This window comes from Pyrenophora tritici-repentis, chromosome 3 (genome assembly GCF_003171515.1).
Source record: "Pyrenophora tritici-repentis strain M4 chromosome 3, whole genome shotgun sequence".
NCBI classification, from domain to species: Eukaryota; Fungi; Ascomycota; class Dothideomycetes; order Pleosporales; family Pleosporaceae; genus Pyrenophora; species Pyrenophora tritici-repentis.
This window is the reverse complement of record NC_089392.1, coordinates 1,941,750-1,961,981: the sequence shown is the minus strand read 5'-3', so window position 1 is coordinate 1,961,981 and position 20,232 is coordinate 1,941,750. Positions and strand designations below refer to the sequence as shown.

Here is a 20,232-nt window from a genome sequence, read left to right as displayed (position 1 = left end):
TGCGGAGAGCGCGCCCGTGCCTTTTCAGCGTCGCCGAGGCTACGACATCGCGTTGGATCAAACAGCCTTTACTCCCGCAGCATCGCAACCTCACCTCTCGACAAAGCACCGCCTTCTTGTTTGGTTTCTGTTGCACAGAGCCTACGCCCGTGTCGTGACGCTCGAATCCACAGCCCAAGGCTAGCGGCTATGCGTCTGGAGACTGACAGGTGATAGTCCAAGCCACCCGAGGCGTTTCCTGGGTTGCTCGCATCGGTCGTATCAAGAACCCACGGCATTTCCCGTCTCGTTCACGTCGACGTGCATCGCAAACGATGGCGACGAAACGACCCCCGGACGACGACCCAAATCTCATTCACAAAATACAGCGTATCGAACACACTGATGGCGCGAGTCCACAGCACCGTCCCGCCAACAATGACTTCTCTGGCTCCGTCAAGAAGAAGCTCGCCGATTCCAAGCGGACTGGTCAGGCGTGCGACCGCTGCAAGGTACGTAGTTGAAGTTGTAGTTGCATGACGCAGTCGACGATAGCACCTGCGCCCGGGAAAGAGCTACCATGGCGCCTTCCATGCGACCACAGTGTGTAGTCGTTCCTTCCACCACGCGACTCGAAGCCCTTGATCGCTCCTGCTGCGCGCACCACAGCACCATAAGCACACCAGGCACAGCTAACACGCCCGCAGATCCGCAAGATCCGCTGTGATGGCCGCCCCGAAGGCTGCACACCCTGTGAGCAGAACAGAACGCCCTGTCGCACCACGGACCGCATCACTGGACGCGCCACAGTACGCGGTCACGCCGAGGCCATGGAGTCGGAGAACTCATATCTGCGTTCGCAGATCGCAGATCTACAAGCCCAACTGAAAGAGCACAACATCGAGCCCCGCGCCCCTCCCGCCTACAACGCCTTGCAACCACCCAGCCATCCTTGGTCTTCGGTCACCAGCGAGAGCCAGCCCTGGACTGAAGGTCCGCGACAGACGAGTTCCTCGCCACTGCCCGGCTATGCTCCAGCGGGTGCCGCGGCAAAGAGCGAAACGCTGCCTCACTTCAAGCATGGCTCACTCGGCGACAATTACCTTGGCGTAGCTGCCGGCGATTCTCCCCTCAGCCACATCAAAGGCACATCTCTTTCCATCTTCGGCACTGAGATTGACATTACTGACTTCATGGCGGGCGAGACCGAGTACGAAGCCTCACCCATGTCCTACACCACCTTAATCAACATTGCCATTTCTGGTCAGCATGTCGACAGGATTGAGCTACCACCATACACCGAATTGTATGAGTACACCATATGGTATCTCCGGTCTTTGAATCCCTACACTATGCTCGTTCACAGGCCAGTTTTTCTGGATTTGGTATGACACACCCCTGCATATGCATTGTACACGACTGACGTGCCTAGATCTGGAAAATTGGCAACGATCCCAACTTCACGCCCACTGCGCCCGAAATCGTAACAGTGCACATGATGCTTGCGACCATCATGTATCAAATAGCGATTCGGAATAGCCAGCACAGCGGTAGCACAATGCTACAGGATTCGCATGCCCACTACCACTACGCTCTCACTTTCTACAGTAAGCTCATCCATGGCGACCATGGATGGCAGGACGTGCAGGCCTTGGCTATGATATGCCACCACTTGCGAACCTTTCCCAAACCAGGTGCAGCTTGGATCATGACGTCGACTGTCTACCTATTCGCTCTGCAACTCGGCCTACACAGGTCCGTCAAGGTATGGGCAGAAAACTCAGGGAAGCTGAGCAAGTTGGATATCGAAATGAGGAAGCGCGTTTTCTGGTGTCTCATGGCACTACAGGTCAATCTCAACGGAAAACTCGGACGTCCAATGCCGATTAGTAATGAGGACATGGACGTCGAGTTCCCCGAGCCAATGAACGACTGCATTCCCAGCGAGGAGGCCAAATATGACGCCTTCCATCAATGCTCTTTCCAGGTTGGCATCCAGGTTGCCAAATACACCGTTTTGGAACTAGACCTTTTCAAGTCCATCTACGCTGTGCGGCATTCACCAAAAGCATACCTGGACAGCTTGAAACGTCTCGAAGCTGGTATCCAGCAATGGAAAGACGAATTGCCTTATGAGCTGCGTGATCCGTCACGTGTGTCAGAAGACGATCACATCTTTTCCCTGTACCTGGAGTACTGGTATCAGGCGTATAATCTGCTCCTGCACCACCCAGGGGTTTGTCGGTCAACTGACGCGGCTGTTGTCAAATCGAACCTGGACAAGTGCTTGAACGCGTCACAGAGAATGCTTCACAACTGCACAGCGATGATGAACAAGAAGAGTCTCGACATTCCCTGGATCAACACTGTTGTCTACATCGCGGCTGCATTCACGACCTTGTTCATCTCGTCCATTCGACAGGACCAAATGTCGCCAGTGGATATGACAAAGCTCAAAGGCGATATGGCAGCCTGGGTCAATGTCCTTGGCGAGTGCGACCACTTCCTCGGGTCTGGAAACAGGTTGAAGCAGGCGATTTCAAGGATCGTCGATGGATCGCTTAGTAATATCAACGATAGCATCGTCAAACGCACTGCTACTGAGTCTCTTGCCCATGTAGCGCTGCAGGCTCCTCGTTCGAATTCAGTATCGACGTACGACAACAACACCTACCGCGACCAGTATGCGGCCTCCTCCAGCGGCCCTACAGATCCTACTCTTACGTCGCAGTCTGGGCCATACAACAGCATGGCAGTTGCTACACACTCATACCACATGGGAACGCCCATGACGATGCCTCAGCACACCAACAGGAATTATGAGCAGCAAACTTACGGCAGTGGCGACGAAGCAAACATGAATCCAAATCATGCAGCAGCACTAGCAGCAGCCTCGAGTAGTATCGCACAGCCTTCAACCAACGCCTATGCCTACAGCAATGCTCACATTGGCAACAGTAGCGTGTCCGCGTACAGCTACCCTGCCCAGGTATGGAGCAACTGGACACGAGCGTGCGTGCAACCCCCACAGGGTCAGCCCGGCGACTACCTCAATACAGCGACAACACTCATGACCCTGGGCCGGGATTCCGGATCCCACGCCTCTGGGAGTGACGGCCAGGGGCTTGTTCAGACATCCGGAGTTCCGGGTCACCCACCCCTTCACTGGCCCGAGATCTCGTTTCCCAACGCTGCAAGCGGGAATAGTTAAGTGTCTTACGAGCGAACGCATGCAAAGACTACTCAATCATACGAACATCTCATACGCGTCATGGACGAACAAAAGAATAGATGATATATTCAACGGATATCTACACGGTCCCGGATACATGTAGCATCGGGATCCACACCTAGCATTATTAGGTAGAGGAGCATTTTGGTCCTCGAACGGAGTTGGGGCCGTGGATTTTGCGATACCAGGAAAAGGGAAAATGGTTAATATGCGGATATTGTGCGAATCATGCACGCTATGGTAATTCTAATGTGGATTGTATGATATATGGGTACTATGCTCGGATCACGAAGCATGGTCATGGAAGCATATGTTAGGATATGAGGAAGAGACGGGTTAGTATACTGTCAACGTGTTGTCAGCGATGGAAGAAGCGGTCAGGAATCAGAGTAAATTATGCAACATGCTGGTGCAAATATTGGAACGTGCTTTGCCGCTCATGCCGCCTTTGCAGTTTTTGGTGTATTTTTGACCTCGCAGTCTGCCTAGTCCATTATTAAGACTGTCATTATCGGGCTTCTCACTTGTTTTCCTCCAATCTAATCGAAGATAAATGTCCGAGCCTTCGTGGGTGCGCAATATCCTTGCGCATTGAGTGGGGCGATAATCTGTTAACTAGGCTCAATGTGGAATGTTTCTAATCAACATGCGCGATCTTGGCTTCCTTCTCCCCACATGTTCAGCGGCTCTTGCCTTTCTTTCTACATGAATCCTTCGGGGTTTCTCTGCTTCCCATTCATGCTCTAATGTGACATCCAGGTAAAATTTGGAGAAGCTCCAAGGTGCTATCAAAGGATGAGTAAGATGACGACTCCTGGGCAATCGGCCGAGCTCTAGTTTATAGGCCCGGCCGCCGAGTGGACGACCGAGATGAGAGCGAGATACGACAAAGGCTTCTTGGAAGACTGGACGAGTAGGTACATAAGAAGTAGGATCTTACTGCCGGGGGTTCCTAGAGGTCGCGTTGATCATCTCGTGGCATTTGAGCAATCGTGTTGAGGCTCTACAGTTTGGCCTTTGCTGAAGAGCTCTTCGTCTTCCCATTCTCACTTCTCTCCACGTCGGAGCATCCCTCCCCCGAGGTTATACGCCATCGCGCCCTCTCAACATGCGGTACCTGTCATCAGTCGCAGCGCTCGCACTTGCGATGTTGCCTGGCTCGCATGCGAATTTTCTTCTCAAGCAGAGGGAGGCCGCTCTGAGGGCTGAACTAGGACTTCGTGCTGACGGTACTCCCCTCGAATCAGCATCTATCCATCGTCTCACCGCCAGAGACGACCCCGTCGTCCCGACGCAATACATCGAACTCCCGATTGACCATTTCGGCAAAAACAACGGCACCTTTCGCAATCGGTACTGGGTCAATACGGCCGGATATAAACCTGGCGGTCCTATCTTCGTATACGACATGACCGAGACGTCTAAAGACACAGACCCAGACTTAACTCTGGGCCCAAGGCTTCTAAATGACAATGCTGTCTTCAAGCAACTTATCCACGAGTTCAATGGCATTGGCATTCTATGGGAACATCGAGGATATGGGAAATCCTGGCACGTCCCCATCACCAATCGCTCAACACCCAGAGATCTTGAGTTTATAACGTTTGAGAATGCACTCGAGGATTTGGTCGTGTTTGCCGAGCAATTCAGCGTGAAGGGTATCAACGAGACTCTGACACCGGACCAAAGACCCTGGATTCATTACGGAGGCTCTTCGGGTGCCGTACGCGCTGCTGTATTGCGAAACAAGCGACCTGGTACCATATACGCAGCCTGGGCTTCTTCTGCTCCGTTGCAAAATGTGGTTGACTTTAATCAATACTTTGACGGAGTCTGGGATGGTATGGTAGCCTTCGGTTTCGGCAACTGTACACAGGATATCAGGGCTGTTGTGCGGTACGTCGACCACGTTCTCGACACTGGGAACGAGGATGAAAAAGCCAAGCTTAAAGCGCGTTTCCTCGGATTGAGTGGAGCCCACAATCCAGATCGACTTTTTGCTGAAACCTGGAACTCCTTGACCCTCGACTACCAGGGCCAAGGTATGGACGGCTCAAGTCTTAGTCTTCGCGACTTCTGTGATCACATCTCCACGGATCCGGCGACGAAGCAAGTCGCACCAAAGGAAGGCTGGGCTGCTACCAAGGGCATCGAATGGACACTGTCGAAATGGACGGAATACACACCATATCTAGACCAGGTCAACACATTCTTCAACACCACGTGTACGGGTAATGACACGTTAACCAACGACTGCACTTTCGACCAAGGCCTCACCGATCCGGGCAGTGTCGTGTATATGTGGCAGACTTGCACGCAGATCGGCGCGTTCCAGGGTGCCAACGTTGGTGACAAACAACTCATCCCCAAGGCCAACACGCTTGAGAACATGCTCGAGCAGTGCAACTATCTATGGCCAGATCGACAGGGCATCCTTCCCGTCCGACCCAAGTCCGACGAACTCAACCGCTATACCGGTGGCTGGCACATTCGCCCCGCCAACACGTTCTTCACTTATGGCGAGTATGAGCCTTGGCTGCCTCTTGGCATTACATCCAAGCGATCAGATGCGCCCAAGAATGTGACGATTACCACGGAGATCCCAAAGTGCAATGTGCCTGATGAACACAGGGTCTTCGGTTCGATTCTCAAAGACCAGATCCATTGTTACGATGTCATTAGTCGGATCACCAACCCTGTGGTATTGGAAGCAAGGGCACTGTTCAAGCAAGCACTGAGGCAATGGCTGACCTGCTTTGTGCCCAAGAAGAAGCACCAAAAGAAGTGGATCTCGTAGGTTGGTAGCTTAGCTGCATAACTGTACATAGTAGAAAGTGGGGGATAGATGAGGAAATACGATAATAACCTAGAGTTTGGCAACCTCCCTCCCCCGTTTCTCCCACTCCCAAACCTCGCCTGTAAACCTATTATTCTCCCACTCTTTATATATCCTCTTCTTATCCCTATCGTCATTGGTACCACACATCCTTGCCCAAACTTCTAGTTGCTCGGTAAACCCGACATTGGGCTCGCAAATCGGTCGTCCCTCACACAACTGCCGCAGCGCCTGCGCGGGGGGAACCCCATGTTTCCGGATGAGGTAGGCACAGACTAGAGTTGCGGATCGGGATTTTCCCATTGCGCAGTGTACGAAGATTGCGCCGGGTTTTGAATTAGGGTTGGTGGGGTGATCTAGGGCAGACTCTATGAACCGGATGCCAGCGTCAAAGTATTGGAGAAGGTTTTCGTTTGGGTGATCTTCTGCTCTGATGTGGAAACTAATACTATTTATTAACATGCACATTCCCTCTACCTTTCTCTCCCACGTCCCCCTTCTTCTCTACACACCCATCCCGCACAGACACAAACAGATACAAGAATAAACTCACTGTTCCAACCCCTTCAACTTGTCACCAACCAAAACCTCATAATCAATCACACTCAACACATGAGTTATATTCGCTGCTTCTACTAGATCGGTTTGATAGAGAGCGTATAACCCGCCGATGTAGAGGCGAGAGCTTGTGTTGGGGACTAGGTCGAGCCAGCCCATGCCGGTGTGGGTGGTGCTGCCGTGGAGGAGGTAGGACATTCAAGTGATAGTGGAGAAGCGCTAAGACTTGTCTGGAAGGATCTTGGAGTTTGCTGGATAGTTCACTCTTTTGCCTTTGTTGGCGACTATATGAGGTGTCTAGTTGTGGTGGGGTGTTTGCTGTGCTGTAGTGTACAGGTGTTGATGTTTTGGGTGGGAGAAAAGAGCCGAGGTACGATTGCGACGGCCCCACTTTTTTTTTGCGGATGGAAGACCGGTGGCTTTCTAGTTCTTCCACTGTGCTTCTACGGTATATTTGCCAGTAGTATCGTGGTAACACAGTCCGATGTCGCTCTCACTTTGGGATTACTTTTTTTCTTCCATTTTCATTGTGTTTTGCACAATTAACGCCTCGCTACATAGCGCTTCCTCCCTTTTAGAACGAATAGGTTCATTTTCAGGTTACGAGGAGTTAGACTTGCTTTCCGGTAGACTTTCTTCTCCAACTGTTTCCCATGGTCGGGCTTCAATCCCCTCTTTTCGGTGGTACTTTAGGAGAGAGTTTGGTGGTCGAGATAATTCTCAAGATGGTCTAGTCTTGTCGATTGGGTCTCGAACTATCTGAGCTTTTATCGAGAGAGGTATGGTATACGAGACAGGAACATGATTTCGATTCACAACTTATGTGCTGGTTGGTGCAGTTTCGATATAGACGCCACGAAGGGACTTTTTTCATGCTAATGTATCAACGTTGGGAGGGCTGAACGATAGGGGAATTGCAATTTGCATATAGTTTTGTGCGATAAGACACTTTTATATTTGCAGGTGAAACGACAGCGCGACGTTCACTGATATCTTACAATCTGACCATCTGGAGATGGATCAAGATTCAAAGCATCATACACATTAGCATTAGAGCTTGGCAGGTACAAGATGGCGTTTCACATGCCCCTGTCCCTTTATTTTTCTTCTGAGGAAAGACAAAGTCGATTCCAGTCTCTATACCCAAGTAAATAGCAGGCTACGGGAGAAGAGACGCCACGACGGCACTTCATGTTCAATATGGTGTAGTGAAGTTTAGCTGCTACTTTGGCTCTCGTATTTGCTTAGCGAAGTAAGCGGGGCCGGGGCTGCGCCCAACGTCGCGAATGATGTGGTGCGAAGAGCGAAGAAGCCAAGTGAGGTTCTGGCGGCTAAATCAGATTATCAAGCATGATGTCGGTCGATCCGTAACAACGATACGAAGTTTGCCGGTCAGGCGACATGTGAAAGGGTTTGCAATTGGCGCATCACCAGCAATCCCAAGGTCCTGGATGCAATGGCTAGACACAAACAAACAAATAGCGCGCATAATGGCATGGGTATCCAGAAACAAAGTGAATTGTGACGGCAGCATTCCAGGGCAGTTCAACAATGCGCAAGGAAGCAGGCGGGGCGAGAGTGCTCGATGCAGGGTTGTCCAAAGATAGCCGGTTAGCGCATATTATCGATAGTGTGGGCTGCCCAGGTACTAGCGATGCAGGGTGGCAATGGCAGCAGCGTGACAGCAGGACTGGGACTGTCAGATATCCGGAAGGAGGTGTGGATGGTAGTCGAGAGCGGCTAACAAGACGCCATGTTCGTATCCAAGACTTGGACAAGGCTCGATGGAGCGAGGTAAAGGCGATGTTCCATGACCGCAAACTGGCAGGTAGCATGTCGGTTTTAGCGCCGGAGCGCCGCCTGCGCCCCAGTCCCATTCCAGTCCCGTTGGCCTGAGGCGTGCCTCGATTGCCCCTTCTTCAAGAGGAGCCTTGTTTCCCAGCCCTGCTCTCATTTCACCCCCCCCTCCCATCGCTGCATTCGCTTTTCCCTAGGGACCACCTTCGCTCTACTAACCCTAAGCTTAACTTAAACCTTGGCCGTTGCCATTCACACTCGCTACAAACTAACGCCGTCGTCTACGCGCCTGTACAAGCAGCCATATCCCTACCCGGCTTGGACGTGTCACTTCATTAACGACGACAAGTGCGGCCGACGCTGTGGTACCCCATTCTCTTGACTGCTCCACTCAACCTCACACGACATCCGGTTACCGACAGAATCTTGCCAAGCCATGGTTCGGGGTGTCATCTCAGCCGCCGTCGCTGCGGCCGCGCTCGCAGGCACAGCTCTTGCCGGAGCAAAATGCACAAAGGATAACCACTGCCCTCAGGATACTCCCTGCTGCTCTTGTGCGTGTCGGTCGATATCATGACATTGGATGCGCTGCTAACAGTCTCACAGTGTATGGCGATTGTGGTGTCGGTGCTTTCTGCCTCGGTGGATGCGACCCGCTCATGTCGCACTCGTTCGACTCGTGCGTTCCCGGTCCCGTATGCAAGTCGGGGAAATACAGCCTCGACAGTCTCGACGATGTTCAGACCATTGACAACTACCTCGGCGATGCATCAAAAGTCAACTGGCAGTCGCAGGGCAAGCCCACCATCTACACCGACCCCAAGAATGGAGAGAAGTCGACCCTCCTGACCATGGCACAGGGTACTGTGGGAACCCTGTTGGCGTCGACATATTACGTGTGGTACGGAAAGATTTGCTCCAAGATCGGCTCAGCCCAGGGCAAGGGCGTCGTCACGGCCTTCATCCTTATGTCGGATGTCAAGGACGAAATCGACTACGAATGGGTTGGTGCCGACACTGCAAATGTCCAGTCCAACTTTTACTCACAGGGTGTGACAGTGTGTAAGTTAGCCCTGCATGCACCTCAGTCATGGAACAAGACTAATGCCAAATCAGACACAAACGGCAAGAACCTCACTGTACCTGACGGTAACACCGTTGAAGAAATGCACGAATACTGCATTGATTGGTCCGAAGATAGTCTCATCTGGTCTATCAACGGCGACAAACAACGCACCCTGAACCGCAAGGACACCTGGAACTCAACCTCGAGACGCTTCGACTACCCACAAACACCTGCGCGTATCATGCTTTCCCTCTGGCCTGCTGGTCTTCCCACCAACGAACCAGGTACCGTCGCCTGGGCAGGAGGAGAAATCGACTGGAACTCACCCTACATGATCAACGGATACTACGCCGCACGTTTCCAGGAAGTCACCGTCGACTGCTATGACCCACCATCCGGCGCCCAGGTCAAGGGCAAGAAGACGTACAAGTACACAGACAAGGCTGGTACCAACAACACCGTCGCCATCACTGATGACTATGTCGTTCTGGGCTCACTCATGGGTACTGGTGAGAACCCAGGAAAGCCGATCAAGAGCGGCGACCCTAAGCCAACACAATCCGTCGCCATGGTTCCTGGTGGTAACCCCGGTGGCGGTGCAGGTCGAGAAGTCGAGACCTCTGGTGCTGCTGCTCAGGGTGGTTCGGGCGCACAGCAAACAGCTGCTGCCGGCAACGGCGGTAGCTCCTCAGGCCAGTTCATCCAGGGCGGATCCAGCAATGGCGGCAGTACCGGTGCTGCAACTGTTGTCCAGCCTGGTCTTGGTCGCATGGGCGGTTCAATCTGTGCCATTGTCGTTGCCATTCTCGGCTTGATGGCATTGTAATCGCATTCTTGATTCTTTGTTTCCTTCCCGTTCTGGTTCCCGTCTGGAGTTTAATACCTTGCTCATTGTTTTTTTGGAGCTCTTCGGCGCAAATATCCCTCTACCATCCACAGCCGCCCATGGCGCTGTTCATTTTCTCTTCTCTTGTATAAATTTTCTCCTTTTCGTATCTCTTTATAATCTCTTTCTTGTTGTGCGCAGGACGTTGCTCCTTGGATGAGCGCGGGCGAGTTGAATGCTCATGATTGGAGTAGAAGGAGATGATGATACGTTGGACGCAAACCAGAGGAAGAAGAGTGTGACGCGAGAGAAGACGAAGAATCAAAACGAAATATTACTTTTGCAAGTATTGACTTACCTATCACTACTGTGACAGTATTTTCATCAGGTGCAAATAGCGTGTTGGCGCGTTGGGTCTTGTTATATGAGATCTGAGTCGCTATCGGTCCGCTTCGCACTCGACAAGGCGTGGCCGTGCCGGACCTATTTCGTACTCGGCTAACGTAGTGCTTATCTATCAATTCTCGGGAGATGTTTTCTCTTCTCCTTGCGGGATGGAGATTTGTACATCGCAATCATAATTGTGGATGTCGATAGCGTTTTATGAATGTGGGTAGGTAGACCGAACAAGTGGTGGTGGAGGAGGTGGGCGAATCAGTGAGTGGATAGGTGGGGGATGGGAAACAATATCGTGTGAAGAAGCAGGAGTTGCGGAGACGGATGCGGGTGCGGATGCGAGATTATCAATATCACCCGTGGCTTCCATTCTCGGTCATATTGCGCATGAGTGGATGGGTTCCGTACGCGATCAGTGGTAAGTTTATCTTTGCCTTCATTTCTCTCACGTCAGCCTGGAAGGGAAAGCCGAACGTATCGGCTCTACACAACCAAAACTACAGATACGGTACGCAGTAAAAAATTCCGCCAATCCATCGCATCAGTCAGTAATAACAGATGTCGGTACCGGTAGATGACGATCCGAAATGTTTCACAACCTTAACTTGGTAGACAATTGGCACAAGTGGTTCATTCATAACGAGCCTACTCTCTATACCTCATACATGTACACTACAAGTCCCCATCAATCCACGCCGTATTCCCAAATCGTCCCTCAAACGGGTACTGGAATACTTTCTCCACACGATCATACCCCTGATACATGTCTTCACTCAACACGAGTGTAACATTGCCGTCCCGCCTCGCCGTCTCATTCCAGCCCGGCCCAAAATTCCTATACTCAGCCATTGTGGTGTTGACGCCAAACCGTGGATCCGTAGTGCCCCACTTGATATACCCATCTGGCTTCACCGAGTCATCAAGATAGCAATTCGCAAAGATGGAACGGTGAAGCGCATTCCACGGGCGTCCCAGGGGGCATTTGCCCGTGATAGCAAGCGAAGAATTCGCCTTTTGCACAGTGGAGTCGTGGATGTAGACGCCGTATTTGTTTTCGAAAGTAGTGTTTGTTCCCTTCCAGGCTGTGATGCCGCCGCCGCAGTTGCGCAAGGTGACGAGGCTGGATTGGATCCAAGCGGTGCCGAAGCCGTAGAAGAAGTCCGTTTGGCCGGCGATTTCGTTCTTGTGGAAATAGGCGTTGCCCAATTTGCCGACGTAGACGGTGTCTTGGTAGGAGTAGATGCCGCAGTGGTAGAAACTGCTGTTTGCGTAGCTGATGCTTATGGCGAGGGCGGGGCCTGCGCTGTAGGGCGCGTAGTCGTTTATGAAGTTTAGATTGTAGGCCCGGAAGTCGGTGTTGCCAAAGGGTGTGTCGGCGGGGACGGGGTCGCCTGTGGGGCCGGTGCCGGTTTTGCTGGCGTTGAAGGTTGGGGCGACGGTTAGGGTCGAGGTGTAGGCGTTGTCGAGGGTGGAGAGACCAGCGCCCGTGGCATTGCGCCAGATTATATTTACTGTGTTGAAGGTACGGTCGTTGGGGGTATTGGGTTTGGCCGTAGAGGTACACGGGACCGGGGGCGGGTGACGTTTACTTGTTCTGTGTAGTTGCCGGAGAGGATGAGAATGGTGTGGGGTGTGGTATCATTTGGGAGACTCAGTACTGCAGACTGGATTGTTGAGAACTTTTGTCCTAGGCCGACGAGAAGTGTATCCTCGGGGCATCCTTCCAATGGCTGTCTAGTAGGGTGCTGACACGCTTTACGGCTGACCCCTGAGAGGGCGGTGCAGGCCTGTAGCAGGCTGGCAGTTAGTATAGCCCAACGCATGATGAAAAAAGACAACGAGTGCTATGTTACCAAAGTGAGGAATTCGCGTTGTTTTGATGTCGCAAAGCATCAGTCGGCCATTCTCTTTTATATCAACCAACCCGGATGTGCTTATGGATGATCTAGCCAAGCGAGCTGTTCGCCGTCAACTCATGACACTGCAATGCCGTCGTCTAGCGCAACTCTCATCAACTTCTTCATCCGCAAGTACCATGTAGCTTCAATTTCCGTTCCAAAGCCTCCAATCATCGCCGTTGCCAGCGTTGCCGAACGCGGGGACAGCCCACATCCAGCGATCTGGGAAACGTGGGGAAGTGGGAGATTATTATCCACCAATCAGCCGGAACTCGGGAGTTGAAGTTGATCTCGTAAGTTGGATACGGGTAATGCGGGATTTCAGGAAAGGGGATGAGGCGGCCTAGAATCTTGCTGCACGTCCTTCTCATCGTATGTGAGACTTGCGCGGCGTCTCTCAAGCTTTGGCAATGAGCTTGCTGAAGCTTGTCCTTGGATGACACCCCAACGCGCCTAGTAACCGTAAGCCAAGTGCACTCGTCTCAATTCAATAGCCAAGAAGATTGTGGAGTAGCTCAGCACGTTAGCATCATCGAGCTATGTTCTGATATTGGGTTATGGATAAGAGTGCTTCCTGAAGTTGCCAGCGGATTTCCTTTACCTATACACCTGACAGTCGACTGATCGTGGAGCCGATGAAGCAGCAGACTCGAAATGAAGCCTCCTATAAACTGAAGTTTCTCATGAAAAAGGAAACAGGCAGCAATAACAGAATATGAGACTCTATAACCACGTGAGAGCGTGTTATGTAGATGGGAAGGAGGGGTACGGGCCGTAGCGGGAAAAAGGGAAGCTACCGCCACCGCATCTCAACTTCTACCCTGCATCAGGCCCCCCGATTATACCTTTCTGCAGCAACGCTAGGCAGGAAACAAGGCTCCATGCCGAATTTGTCAACATAGTGATAGGTCTATATTTCCTATTGATCATTTGAATCCCTGTGGGGCGTAAGTACCTAGGGATATTCGAGTGTTGAAGCATGAGGGATTTACATGGTAAGACTATAGAACGTTGACCTTGAGCTCTCAATTCTTTTGTACGGCGAACAAACATACTGTGAGATTGACCAGAGTTGATGGTACAGAAATCGTGTTAGAGGCTTGTAGAAGGCGTGCTGGGAAGCGAGATGCCAGCCTCGTCTTGCTCAACACCAAACGGTGATCTCGAATCTCCAAGAGATCGTGCAGCATCGCTCTTATTCACCATCGCACCATGTCTTACAGCCCTAGCCACTTCCAGAAGCAAATTTTCAAACCCGACACCCTAATGGCTCCATTGTACAAGTCTAGACTACGCAGTGTAACCTTCCTCAACTCCTGCACCAACCCATGTTCATGTCCATGTCCTTGCTCGCATTGCATATCACTCTATCGCCCTCTGATCGTCAGTGTACCGTCGCGTAAATGAACTACATCAACACCCCAATCCTCCCATTTCCCACCCATGCACAATGGCAGACACAACATCTTCCGCCGAAAAAGGCGTTCTGGTTCAAAGCACATCTCTCTCGCCCTCCCCAACGCAACCACACACTTTCGACCCCACCGCCGAGCGCCGCCTCCTCCGGAAACTTGACCTCAGAATTCTCCCCATACTATGGCTCCTCTACCTTGTAAACTTCATTGACCGGTACCTCACTCCCACTCCCCCACTCCCCGCCTACCCCTTCCCTCTTCAACTCCCAAACTAACAACTCAACCCACCAGCGCAAACATCGGCAATGCGAAAATACAAGGCATGGAGTCCGCCCTCGCCCTCAAAAAACAACGTTTCAATATCGCAGTCTGGGTCTTCAACCTCGGCTACCTGGTCGCCGGCATACCGCTTCAAATCCTTTTCAAGCACTACGGCCCCAAGAGCCTATGTGTCATGATGTTCTGCTGGGGCATCACCGTCATCGGATGCGGACTTGTCAAGACGTGGGAGCAACTCGTTGTATGTCGATTACTGGAGGGGATTGCTGAGTCTGCGTTTATTGCGGGTTCGGCGTATTTGATCGGCGCATATTACAGGAAGAGGGAGTTTTTGGACAGGTATGTTTGGTTTCTCACGGCGGGGATTGTGGCGGGGGGCGGTTAATGGGTTTTTGGCTGGGTGGATTGCGAGGATGGAAGGGGTAAGAGGGTTGGGGGGCTTGGAGGTGGTGAGTTTGCGTCTTTTGCTGAGTGAGTTTGGATTGGATGAAGGTACGGAGCTAACGGAGAGGTGAGCAGGATCTTTATAATCGAGGGATGTGTTACTATCTCTATTAGTATGGCGTGTTTGCCATTTATCCCAGCGTTCCCGGAACACTGCACTTTTCTGTCGCCAGAGGAGAAGACGCTGATGCTCCAACGCATCCAGGCAGATGGTGGTCATGTCTCTTCAGACGAGATATCCCTCTCCAAAGCCCTACATTACCTCAAAGACTGGAAGATCTGGACTGGGTAAGTCCTCTCCTTCCCCCTTACCTACCTCACCACTAACAACCTCTCCCAGCGTAATCATGAACCTAGCCGTAACCGAAGCCGCAAACTCCCTCTCAAACTTCCAACCCACCATCCTCAAAGGCCTAGGCTACACGGCTACATCGGCCCAAATTCACACAATCCCCGTCTATCTCGTCGGCGCCGCCTTCTCCGTCGTCCTCTCGCACATGTCCACCCGTCTAGACGCCCGCTTCCCCTTCTACCTCCTCGGCGCCTGCGTCCTCGCTACCGGTCTCGTTGTCGAAATCACCACGCCACTGCACCTCCACTACTCTGCCAAAATCCGCTACATGGGCATGTTCTTCATCGCCAGCGGCGCCTACCTCGCTATGCCCATCAGCATAATCTGGACAAGCATCAACTGCACTAACGGCTACAAGCGCGCCGTAGCCATAACCGCAATTATAAACTTTGGCACTGCTGGCGCGTTTGTGAGCTCGAATGTTTTTCTTTTTAAAGAGGCGCCGAGGTTCAGGACGGGGTTTAGTGTGGGCTTGGGGCTGGCGTGTGGGGGGATGGTGGCGGCGGGTGTCACGTGGTGGGCATGTCGGAGGGAGAATACGCGGAGGGATAAGATGATGGCCACGGTCGGGGAAATAGAGGGGGGGGAGGTACAGGGTTTCAACGAGGGCGATCAGGCAAACGGGTTTCGGTTTGCGTTATGAAGTGAGATGCACTATATGTGGAATCGGGTGCGGAAACGCGAATGCGAGGACCAACCTGGGGATGATCTGAGTGACATTGGGTTTGGGGATACGAGCATGTACTACGTATGCAAAGGATGATCTCGTCAGTATTCTGCCGCGGTGAGATTTGCGGTTCGTTTCCGAGTAAGATTATGGCATGTATTCGTCATCCCTGGAGTTGCCGGGGACTGCGTACGCAAAGGTGAGATGAGGATGAGCAGAGATTTACGTTGGGCCAAGCACGAGAAGAAAAGGTAAAGATGTTCACTTCTTTGCGCGAAGCATATCGAGCACAAGTTTGCAAAGGAACAACAACAATAATGACAAAGAGGGTATAAGTTTCATTAGCATGAGACGAGTCAATAATCTCTTTTAGTAGCGCATGGTGCCAGCAGCTATGCAAAAGTCTCGCATTTCCATTCCACTAAAGATTTACACCCGTCAACCTTGACAAAGAACAAACACAAAATGGTATCTACCCAAACGAAATCAACCGGAGGGAGGTATGTTAAGAAATCAGAATCATGATGTAGAGTTCCGAGAGGACGTAGAAATGTAGCAAGACAGTAGTGCGAGATTTCAACGAGTCGGGGAGACTGCTTAGATCATCATGGCCATGGCGGCAACGGCACCGGCGAAGGTGAGGCCGGCCTGGACACCAGAGGCGGCGTTGACAGTGACCTCGGGAGGGTGCGAGGTAGTGGCGTTGCCGGGCATGGAAGCAGAGGGAGAAAGAGTCATGGAACCAGTGCCAACGGGAACAACAACGGTGGCGTTTGCGTAAGGGCCAGCAGTGGTGCAGATGGTGGTGGTTGGGTGAGGAGCCATGGGGGTGGCGCCGGCGGCGGTGCTCGTGACGGGCGCAGGGGTGCTGGCAGCAGGAGTGCTGGCAGCGGGGGTGGAGACAGGAGCGCTGGAAGCGGCACCGCATTCTTTCTTCGAGATACCGAACTGGGTGGAGTATTGGTACTGGCCAGTGACATCGTCGATGATCTGGATTCCGTAACCCTGAGCGGTAGCGGTCTCCTCGAGGTCGGAAGAAGGGGTCCAGCTCAAGGTTCCGCTGTTGGCGATACCCTCAGCGAGAGCAGGACCAAACTTGACTACGTTGGTGGAGGGACCCTTGAGGAGCAAGATGGAGACGGTGTTGGGGGTGGTTGGCTCCCAGGTGATGGTAAAGGGCTTGCAGGCGGGGACAATCTGTTAGGGGTGTTAGCGCACTTGTTTTTTGTTGTTGTTGTTGTGGCTGCTGTCGCGCTCCGCGTCGGCAATATTTACATACCTCGTTCAAAGGCTTGGAGATGGGGTTGCCCTTGGGCTCGCCAACGGGAGCATGCTTTTGCGCAGCGGCCAGGCCGGCGAAGAAGATGACAATAGCCTTGGTGAACATGTTGTTGGTTTGTGTTTGTATTATGCGATTAGGGCGAGGTGATGGGTATTAGGTAGCGGTCGGGATATACAAGTAAAGAGTGACGGGATGGTAATGAATGGCTAAAGAACAAGTTCTTCGATTGAGGCTGCGAATTTGAGCTGGGGAGGGAGGCTTTACAAGGCGGAGGCACTGTCGAGATATATCGATTTCGGCGTGTTGCAAACGGCCCATGCAGGTACCCCTGTTGCCGGCGCAACTCGAGATTGGTAGCTTGATGCCGCGCACATCCCTGCACATGACCACCATGCCAAATGGACCGCGCTTGTGCCGTTCTGTCCAATGGCAACCATGGCTGGGATTTAGGCAGCTCGTATAGGTGTGGATTGCGGCGTTTCTCAGGAGGCCACTGGCTTTACCGGTCAGCCTACCCAACACTGGCACGGCCTATTCCTGGCTTCCTGGAGATTGCTTGGACTATTGACATGAGACGCCTTACAGGCAGCAGTTTCGCTGTCTGCTCCTGTCAGCAGTATGCGAGCGGCATAGCGCTTGGCGCACATGCGTTGGCCTGCCCAAGCAAAGATGAGCGGGAAAGGGAGGGACGGTAGGACCGACAGATTAACCGTTGAAATCTCATCCGCGCAATTCTTCATCGTATTTGTGAAGATCCCGTTCGACTCGAGCCCGAATACGAGCGACGTTTCTCCGGATCATCGCAATCGTGGAACCACGATCTGCTTGGTTTTTGGCTTTGCTGTGCGACTCATGGGGTACCGCGCTGCAACTAGCTCAGGTACTGGTACTGTTGGCTGCAGGTGCAACTCCTGAACGGGATTGACTGATGACTTAGTAAGGAGAGAAGGCTTTGTTGCACCCGCCGCACGCCAGTTTTGCCAGCGACCTGCCTAGGTTGTTGCATCATATGTCAGCTTCTAAGCGAACATGACATGGCGCAAAAGCATGCAGCTTGTCATTCACCGTCACAGTCTTCTTGGTTGGGCAAGTACGAGCGAGATGAGTGTGCGGGCGGCAGATGGCAATAAGCCCGCAAATTACCGCTCCGCTCCTTCTCCGCGACGGTTAGGGGAAAACGAATGTCACGACTACTCCGCTGTGCGCTCTGTGTCAACAAGCCCTTGTTTCAACGCCTTCATTTTGATTGAAATTTACAATTGCTTTGGTCTCATATTTACGGTTGCGCCCACTGCGCCGCTGCCTCCATCATGTATATACCCTCCTCTGGCGCACTGCACAGAGTTCTACAAGCGGGTCGCGACTCGGCCAAGGATGTGTCAGACAATATGGGCACGGGTTGCCCTAAAGGACGTGGGCCCAATAAGCGAGTGAACGCATCGGGGTATCTTCGAAGCGGAAAAATGGAATTCGTTACATCGTCATGCCGTCGTTATTTCATCCGTATCGTGGCTGCGTACTGTGGCGGAGCGAGTGTGTAGCGCTGTCATGGGAAGAAGAAAAGATAAAGAGTCTCTCGCTTGAAAATGCTTAGTTGCATTGGCCAGGGTCTGTAGTCGGTCAGCTTTGAGCTCATGTGAGGCGAACAGAATGGGAAAGAGGGTATACTTACACTTTCGCGCCGTTAGCGGTTGAGGGAAAAGGCCGTTGGCCAAAAGATCCTTCATGTCCCATTCAGGAGCACCCTCGGTCTTCCACGTCCAGAAAATCCACCCACTAGCCTTCTCGTAGGCGTCAAGCTGCGCCTCGATGAAACGCCCGATGTTGTACTTGTCGTCATTCGACAATCCAGCCACAGTGCCAGTAGACTTGCCAGTGCAGTCACCGACCTTGGATCCGCCAAAGGTACCGTCGTAACGCGCGCCCTTGTCTTTGCCGTTCAACCACTTTGCGCAATCCGTAATTCCACCCGTCCACTCGCCGGCAATAGTCCACTTGCCAGTTGATGCCATCTGCTTACCAAAGTCGCAGGCTGTCTTGATGTGCTGGTCAGGTGACATGGCCACAGCGTTGTTGTCAAAGATCTCGTAGTGGTGCGTGTCGAGCATCAAGTTCCACATTCCCGCGCCCCAGTTACCCCACGATGTCACACCTTGGAAGGCATCGTGGAAGGTGATAGCGACGTTGGAGTCCTTGAGGTTGCCCCAGCCATCCATGTAAAATTGTCGAACAGTGTTCATGTCTAGGTTGGGGCCCAAAGGCTCGTTCAGAAGCTCAATGGCCGAGACAGCAGGATGTGATGCGTGGTCGTCACGGATCTTGTTAAGCACTTTGATGGTGTATGCGACCGTATCGCCCTGGCCCCAGCCAACGCTGCCCAATCTTCCCGAGTTGTCGAAGCCGTTTTGCGAGTTGGGTGCACCATGAAGGTCAATCATGACCTTGAGGCCAGCAGCCTGCGCCCAGTCAAGTGCCTCTCCAAGCTTCTGGTAAGCTCCTTGTAGGTACGGGTCGCCCTCTCGTGGGATAACACTCCAGTAGCCGATGGGGATTCTGACATGGTTCAATCCAGCAGCAGCCATCTGGTTGAAGTCGTCTTGGGTAATCCACGAATTCCAGTGGTCTTGGAGTTTCTTCTGCGCCGCATCCTTACCGATTGCGCCGGCGAGCGAGAACTCATCCTTTGCGCTGTTGCCCTCGAACATGCTGGGGGTGATCCAGGGCTCGAGCACGAACCATCCGCCCGTGTTTACACCACGAACCTTCTGGCCGTTGTAGTCGAACATGGGTGCGCGCTTCATGTTTTGAACGGGAGACGCGTTTGTGCTGATGGCAAGCAGGCCAAGGGCCACGGAAGTCCAATGCCGAACCATGATGTGGTGAGGAGTGAAGGTCTACTAATTGATATTGTAGGTTACACAAGGAGGGAATAGAGAAGAGGTACAGAGGATGCTCTGGGACAGTTATCAAACTTGAGTGTGAGATATGGCCATGAAGTCGGGGATCAGATGTCTCTTTAAACCTCCCCATGGCAAACACTTCCAATATCCGAGCAAGAAAGTCGCCCCACTAAGCAACCAGTCAGGCCTACGAAACAACCATGTGTTCGCTGCTTCACGACGTAGCGACGATCCCGTGGCGCGGAGCTCTATCCCCGCTAGTACAAGAGCTACCCGGACCTTAGTAGGTGGTGGCTAAGGGTTTT

The 20,232-nt window shown here is 52.4% G+C and overlaps 10 protein-coding genes across 10 annotated transcripts; 6 read left to right on the top strand and 4 right to left on the bottom strand.

Annotated features, from left to right (window-relative positions):
* Positions 1 to 314: 314 nt before the first annotated feature.
* On the top strand, positions 315 to 503 carry PtrM4_081130 (uncharacterized protein; the record flags this gene model as incomplete). Its single annotated transcript, XM_066106457.1, has 1 exon — positions 315 to 503. One exon carries the CDS (start codon positions 315 to 317, stop codon positions 501 to 503), a length of 189 nt encoding a protein of 62 aa, XP_065963395.1.
* A 669-nt stretch (positions 504 to 1,172) lies between these two features.
* PtrM4_081120 (uncharacterized protein) lies at positions 1,173 to 3,190 on the top strand (the record flags this gene model as incomplete). Its single annotated transcript, XM_001940980.2, has 2 exons — positions 1,173 to 1,364; positions 1,412 to 3,190. 2 exons carry the CDS (start codon positions 1,173 to 1,175, stop codon positions 3,188 to 3,190), a joined length of 1,971 nt encoding a protein of 656 aa, XP_001941015.2.
* Positions 3,191 to 4,319: 1,129 nt separating this feature from the next.
* On the top strand, positions 4,320 to 6,008 carry PtrM4_081110 (Peptidase-S28 domain containing protein; the record flags this gene model as incomplete). The annotated part of the gene is made up of 1 exon (XM_001940979.2): positions 4,320 to 6,008. One exon carries the CDS (start codon positions 4,320 to 4,322, stop codon positions 6,006 to 6,008), a length of 1,689 nt encoding a protein of 562 aa, XP_001941014.2.
* A 69-nt stretch (positions 6,009 to 6,077) lies between these two features.
* PtrM4_081100 (CDC14, protein-tyrosine phosphatase) lies at positions 6,078 to 6,803 on the bottom strand (the record flags this gene model as incomplete). The annotated part of the gene is made up of 2 exons (XM_066106456.1): positions 6,078 to 6,489; positions 6,601 to 6,803. 2 exons carry the CDS (start codon positions 6,801 to 6,803, stop codon positions 6,078 to 6,080), a joined length of 615 nt encoding a protein of 204 aa, XP_065963394.1.
* Positions 6,804 to 8,838: 2,035 nt separating this feature from the next.
* On the top strand, positions 8,839 to 10,294 carry PtrM4_081090 (SKN1, Beta-glucanase-Beta-glucan synthetase; the record flags this gene model as incomplete). Its single annotated transcript, XM_001940978.1, has 3 exons — positions 8,839 to 8,956; positions 9,009 to 9,464; positions 9,519 to 10,294. The coding sequence occupies 3 exons, from the start codon at positions 8,839 to 8,841 to the stop codon at positions 10,292 to 10,294; spliced, it is 1,350 nt and encodes a 449-aa protein (XP_001941013.1).
* Positions 10,295 to 11,362: 1,068 nt separating this feature from the next.
* On the bottom strand, positions 11,363 to 11,539 carry PtrM4_081080 (uncharacterized protein; the record flags this gene model as incomplete). Its single annotated transcript, XM_001940977.2, has 1 exon — positions 11,363 to 11,539. The coding sequence occupies one exon, from the start codon at positions 11,537 to 11,539 to the stop codon at positions 11,363 to 11,365; it is 177 nt and encodes a 58-aa protein (XP_001941012.2).
* Positions 11,540 to 14,038: 2,499 nt separating this feature from the next.
* PtrM4_081070 (MFS-1 domain containing protein) lies at positions 14,039 to 14,797 on the top strand (the record flags this gene model as incomplete). Its single annotated transcript, XM_066106455.1, has 3 exons — positions 14,039 to 14,217; positions 14,295 to 14,621; positions 14,794 to 14,797. The coding sequence occupies 3 exons, from the start codon at positions 14,039 to 14,041 to the stop codon at positions 14,795 to 14,797; spliced, it is 510 nt and encodes a 169-aa protein (XP_065963393.1).
* A 44-nt stretch (positions 14,798 to 14,841) lies between these two features.
* On the top strand, positions 14,842 to 15,630 carry PtrM4_081060 (TT-ORF1 multi-domain protein; the record flags this gene model as incomplete). Its single annotated transcript, XM_066106454.1, has 3 exons — positions 14,842 to 15,014; positions 15,067 to 15,487; positions 15,625 to 15,630. The coding sequence occupies 3 exons, from the start codon at positions 14,842 to 14,844 to the stop codon at positions 15,628 to 15,630; spliced, it is 600 nt and encodes a 199-aa protein (XP_065963392.1).
* A 712-nt stretch (positions 15,631 to 16,342) lies between these two features.
* On the bottom strand, positions 16,343 to 17,132 carry PtrM4_081050 (RTX toxins and related Ca2+-binding protein; the record flags this gene model as incomplete). Its single annotated transcript, XM_001940975.2, has 2 exons — positions 16,343 to 16,942; positions 17,025 to 17,132. 2 exons carry the CDS (start codon positions 17,130 to 17,132, stop codon positions 16,343 to 16,345), a joined length of 708 nt encoding a protein of 235 aa, XP_001941010.2.
* Positions 17,133 to 18,617: 1,485 nt separating this feature from the next.
* PtrM4_081040 (glucan 1,3-beta-glucosidase precursor) lies at positions 18,618 to 19,900 on the bottom strand (the record flags this gene model as incomplete). Its single annotated transcript, XM_001940974.2, has 2 exons — positions 18,618 to 18,637; positions 18,700 to 19,900. The coding sequence occupies 2 exons, from the start codon at positions 19,898 to 19,900 to the stop codon at positions 18,618 to 18,620; spliced, it is 1,221 nt and encodes a 406-aa protein (XP_001941009.1).
* Positions 19,901 to 20,232: the final 332 nt, after the last annotated feature.